The following is a 5768-nucleotide window of genomic DNA, read 5'->3' as shown; positions in this document are numbered from 1 at the left end:
TCGCATATGTTTCTGTTGTACCACTCTGAGAGATGTAATATGGGTGGAACGGTGTTTCACTTGTGTTATGTCAACGACTTGTGTACTACACCATGCAGTGGTACGCTGGGTCATCACACCTATAGTATGGTATGTAAGTAAAAGGTTAATGGTTGATGATCCGCATACTGAGTATGATTATTCAGGGCTATCCCTGATGGATGTAATCAAAAGTTGTGGCACAAGTGTACAACCTCTGCAGAGTGTTAAACTATTCGAATAGCCATGTCTGCGGTCATGGATGGTTGGATGGCCATAATATTCCGTTGTCAGATATTTTCTAAAAATGACTTGTGACTTGAAAGATGAATTTGACTTGTTGTGGGAATGACACTAATGTTCTCATGTGAGTAAGTTTAGGCAAACAAAGAGTTTTCAACTATTAAGTGTTTATGAAATAAAACTAGCTTTGTGCAAATAAACCTAGAAGCTTAGAACCATTATTAGAGCTACTAGTATTTCTATTAGTGTGAGTTTGCGAGTACTTTAAAAAGTACTCATGGCTTTTTCCCTGGCTATTCAAATGGCCAGACAATGAAGAAGAGCACCAGTACTAGGAAGATGGACAACAGGATGTCTATGATAACTATGATCGCCTCCCAACGTCAAGCGTTGCCTGTGGAACAAATTGATGCTCCAACAGATGCTGCAACCGGTGCTGTAAAATAGAGCGCCGGGCAAAAGCGTTATCTCTCGTGCATTATATCTACCGCGTCGGAAAGAATGTGCGGAACAACTACCCAGTTTTACAGCTCCAAAATTTAGAACTTCTGGTGGAGGTGATTACGGCCTCACGCACGAAACACGTGGAGTGCGCTGCAAAGTGCTTTTACAACGCCAAAATTTAACACGACTGTTGGAGATGCTCTTATAAATTTACAGCGCTAAAATTTAGCACGACTTTGGAGATGCTCTTACAAAAACACGCGCATCAAAATTTGAGATGAAGCCGTTTCAAAAAAAAAAAATTGAGAGGAAAACAAAGCTCCAATAGGTTCTTCTTCAAATATGCAACACATTTCCGAAAGGAATTAATTAATGGGTACGCATGGAACACGACGAATACGAATGATGAATACATAAAAAGCTACACATGACATAGAGAACAGCAGTCGTTAATTCGGTTGGATCAATGCAGCAGCACCGCCACTTCATCAGGCGCCAAACCTCCTCCGATCCCCGCTGGGTGATATATATTCCGATCCTCGCCATCGGCGCGAGATGGATGGACGGAAGGGTAGATCAGTTCATGTTGCGGGCGCAGCGCGTGATGGCGGAGCACCCACGGGTGTAGGGGTTCACCGGCTTCCCCTGGGAGCCGCAGTTTTGGTAGTAGGACTCGCCGCGCTTGTTGCAGGGGATCTGGTCGGCGCGCAGCGCCGCGTAGCTGATGTACTTGGCCGTCGGCTTCCTGGCCAGCGACCTCCGCAGCGCCTCGCCGGCACCGCCGGCGCCCGTGCCCATCTCCTCGTCCTCGTCCACGCCGCACTCCCCAACGGCGCCGTCGCACACCCGTGGCTGCAGGATTATGGAGCTCAGCTCGCCCGCGGACGCCGGGGCCGGGACGAAGGCCACCGCCGCGGCGGCCAGCAGGAGCGCGAGCAAGGCGAGGCCGAGCCTGGCCATGTTGAGACTTCTCTCCGGTGGCTGTGGTTTCTTGGGGTTCGGTTGGGTCGATCGACGTCGGTCTGCAGGTAGGCTGGATCTCTACCTCCCTGCCTTCTTCTCTCTTTGAAGGGAAGGGGAGGAGGAGGGGGAGATGAAGAGCGGGAAGCGGGGGAGGGGATTTGGAGAGGGAGAGGCTGGACGGGAGAAGAACCAGGGCGGCCGCACGTTTCCTTGCCGGTGCCGCCGCGCGTTGCGGCCTCGGCCTCGGTGCCCGTCTCCAGTGGTCGTTCGTGTTCGTACGTACATAACCATCATGTGGCATGCGCGGCAACTACTACCTAGTACTGTTTAGCATTGCCTAATTTTTGGTGTGCCAAATTTAGTGTCAGGCCTTTCAGTTGCTGATCGCGGAAAACTTTTGGTCCTAGCCGAAGTAGTTATAAATCATTTCATCACTAGTGATTTTGGCACGAAATTCTCTTGATCCCTCTTTTTTGACACAAATTCTTTATCCCTCTCAATCTTTCTTTCAGTTAGAGGATCCAGAGTGACACATATATTTTGGCAGACCTCGAAGTCAAAGAAATTTCAGATTTGTTTTTGAAATATTGACGAAATTCCAGACTCTGATGTCATAATTACCTTAATCAGTACGGGAAAAATAGGCGTTGCCGTGCATCCTTTCTTTGCCGTGTGTTCCCGCACGGCAAAGATTTCTTTGCCGTGCGCACAGATAAAAACGCACGGCAAAGATCTTGGCCACGGGAAAGATAGACACGAGCGCACGGCAAAGATACGATTCACGGCAATGACGGAAGAGGCCGCACGGCAAAGAAATGTACACGGCAAAGGCCCAACACACCGCACGGCAAAGATTCGGTGCACGGTAAAGGCGTTAGGCATTGCCGTGTAACGTTGGCGCACGGCAAAGCAGCCTTTGCCTAGTGTTTTTAACAAACGCACGGCAAAGCAGCCTTTGCCTAGTGTAAGCGCACGGCAAAGATGTAAAAACTGGATTTCTTCTCATCTCAAAAGATGTGGCGTGGTATAGTTATCAACAAATAAACACTTAGCCCAGTGGCAAGGTCGCATGCTTTCCTTACTATGCGTCCTAGGTTCGATTCCCGAATCGACCAACCAATTTGGGTCTTTTTTTAGATAAAACATGTTTGGCACACGGCAAAGAAGCGACCTTTGCCTTTGCCGTGCAACGTTGGCGAGTCACACGGCAAAGAAGCCTTTGCCGTCGATGGCATTGCCGTGCGATCTTTGCCGTGTGTTCCCGCACGGCAAAGCCTTTGCCGTGCATATAGTTCCCTTTGCCGTGCAAATAGTTGCACGGCAAAGACATATCCGTGGAAAGTCGTATCTGCGGTTTCATACATGTAGCCAAATGGACACTATTTTTTATTAAAGTATAGGAGAAAATTTAAAAAATGGCGAAATTTTGGACCATATTTTTTCATAAATATTCCTGATGAGGTTTCACACAATTTTTTATTTTTTGAAGTGGTTTGATGAAGCTGTAAAAGTTTTCGCCTTCATTGGCGATGTTCATATAAGTGCAGCGCGGAAACTGAATGACGGAGACCCGATAGCACCAAAGTCCAAACTCTTTTCAATGTGTTATTATCACATACGACAAATATACTGGTGAAATGTGTGTACATAGATACTGATTAACTTCACATGAGAGGTAGAAAGAAGATAATCGAAAAGACTGTAACAGAAAGACCGAACATAAAATTGGGTAGCAGTTCTGAAAGACCGAACTATTTCGGTAACCAAATTGACCGTATGAATATATGATTACATGTCGAATGAGTAGCGCATAAGCCAATTAGGGCTTAGTGCATTGTAGTCCTCCCATCGGCGCTATATTGTGGTAATGTTGTTGTTTGGTGTTGCTGAATGTTTATTCCAATTGACATTAATATATGCATTGAATAAATGTCCAAATTACAGCAGAAATGTTGACTTTTTACCAAATACTATCCAAGTTTGTGCCTGCAGCAACTAGCACAATATTTGGTCATGACCAAAACCCGAACTATCGTGTGCCAGATTTTGTCGGAGCAGTAAAAGTGTAAAGCTGATGGTTACATTTTGCAATTCATTTGTGGATCCGAATACAAGATCAATATTTTGATCATCGCGGAATGCCTACCCCTAATTCACACAATATAAATATTCTTAAAACGTGTATCACGCTTAGACTATAAATGATCCCTTTTTCCAAGCTTGCTTGGTATTGCTCTGAAAATAAAGGAGCACAACAACAAATAATGGAAAACGTAACATTGTCCTATTTGTATAAACAATTTTGAATATTTCCCTAATGTAAAAGATACAAAAAAATAGATAAACAACTAGCGGAAATTCAAAACGAAACCCGGGTCCAGATGATCCTGTTATCTGTACCACTCGATTACATAGAGATCTGTGCGCCAGACTGTATACAATTGTTTATTCTCGCTCGTATGTCCCTTTAAGAGCAGTAACATGGCTCACGCGGTGCTATTATTTAATGCCAACTCATATATCATATAGTAGTATATATATTTATAGTAGCAAATAGTACATGGCGGAGATACACGAGCTGTCTTCAGCACTTACAAAATGAAGTCTAAAAATGTGGAAATCTTCGAGCTCTTCGAACTCTTTGTTATTCCATCACTAGTGGAGAACGGGCCAATTATCCCGACCCGTAAGAAATTTTTGTCCCGGTTGGGCTACCGGGACAACGGAGGTGGGACAAAAGGCCCAACCTTTTGTCCTGGCCCGCTTACCAGCTGGGACATATAGTCCACCACGTGGCCGCCGCGGGGCGCGCAGGGGTCACCCATTTTGTCCTGGCTGGTAAGACAGACCGGGATAAAAGGTCCTTTACGTGGCGTGCGTAGGATGCTACTCCTTTAGGGTTTAGGGTTCGGTAGGGGTGCAGCCACCCCCTTTTATTTTATTTTTTCATTTAAAAATAATTTTTATATATTTGTACGCTACTACAAGCTGTGTAGACGTTCATGCATTATATATATCAGATAACTTGTATTACGATCGAGCAAACAAATATATATATATAATTGGTCTCTTACATACATGGAGCTCACAACTACTAGGACTAGAGCCCGCCGTCTATTCGAACTATTACACGTGGATCATCAGAAGCTCATATTTACACTAAACAAGCCGTTGTCGTCTATTATATTTCTCTCATCAAAAGTCCCGCAAGTTTCTCCGTAATTCCTAGTAGGTGTTGATATGGTTGGAGCTTCTCCCGCATGTACTCGACCTATATAGGAAAATGAGATGAATATGAATATATCAATCTTGATAACAAAATATTTACGGTAATAAATTAAAGTTGTGAATGTATTGCTTACATCGAGTCTACGATCGTCCTTCTCAGTGGTGAACATGCGAATGAACTCGCAAACGTAGTATCCACATAGATTCGTCCTCTGTGGCTGTTGGCCGCATGATACAGGAGTAAACGTTAGCTTCTATGTGAAGTTACTACCCTTAACCACCTTCTTGAAACTTCTCCAAACCCTGCAAGGTAAACATCTTGTCGAACTGCAACCTCTTCTTATATGTGCCGCAGTCTCTCCTTGCATCTGAAATGGCCCGACGAAGATCATCATCACCAGGTTCATTTGGTGCTCGTTCTTCACCTCCTTCTTCTTCATTGTCTTCCATTGCGGTATCACCGTATTCAGGGAACATAGATCGATAGTTTTCATCGTTATCTTCTTCATCACCGTCTTCCATCATAACCCCTTCTTCTTCGTGCTTGGTCCAAGCATTATAGCCGGACATGAATTTGTGCCGAAGTAGGTGGCTCTGAATGTCTCTTGAGCAAGAGTAATCCTTCTAATTCCAACATTTCAGACATGGACAACAAATAAAACCTTCCTTCCCCTTGTTGGCCTCGACCACAAGCACGAAAAATTTCACGCCCTCTCTGAAAGTGGGATCGCATCGGTTACCGTACATCCATGGATGACTCATCTGCACCACAAGTACAATTATATATCAAACGCAATCACCATGCTAAAATTAGTATTATGCGGACTAGACGAGAAAATAGTTGCTAACCTTTTTGAAAAAAAGAGGAGAAA

The 5768-nt window shown here is 44.6% G+C and overlaps 1 protein-coding gene across 1 annotated transcript; it reads right to left on the bottom strand.

The window, feature by feature from the left end:
* Positions 1 to 1281: 1281 nt before the first annotated feature.
* On the bottom strand, positions 1282 to 1665 carry LOC124659970 (protein RALF-like 33). Its single transcript, XM_047197773.1, has one exon. It carries the CDS (start codon positions 1663 to 1665, stop codon positions 1282 to 1284), a length of 384 nt encoding a protein of 127 aa, XP_047053729.1.
* Positions 1666 to 5768: the final 4103 nt, after the last annotated feature.

This window comes from Lolium rigidum, chromosome 6, assembly GCF_022539505.1.
Source record: "Lolium rigidum isolate FL_2022 chromosome 6, APGP_CSIRO_Lrig_0.1, whole genome shotgun sequence".
In the NCBI taxonomy this organism is placed as follows: Eukaryota; Viridiplantae; Streptophyta; class Magnoliopsida; order Poales; family Poaceae; genus Lolium; species Lolium rigidum.
Note: the sequence above shows the minus strand (reverse complement) of the source record. Positions and strands in the feature narration are given on the sequence as shown.

Bases quoted from the DNA above. Each gene is read 5' to 3' on its own strand.
- LOC124659970 (XM_047197773.1), bottom strand. From the start codon at position 1,665: ATGGCCAGGCTCGGCCTCGCCTTGCTCGCGCTCCTGCTGGCCGCCGCG.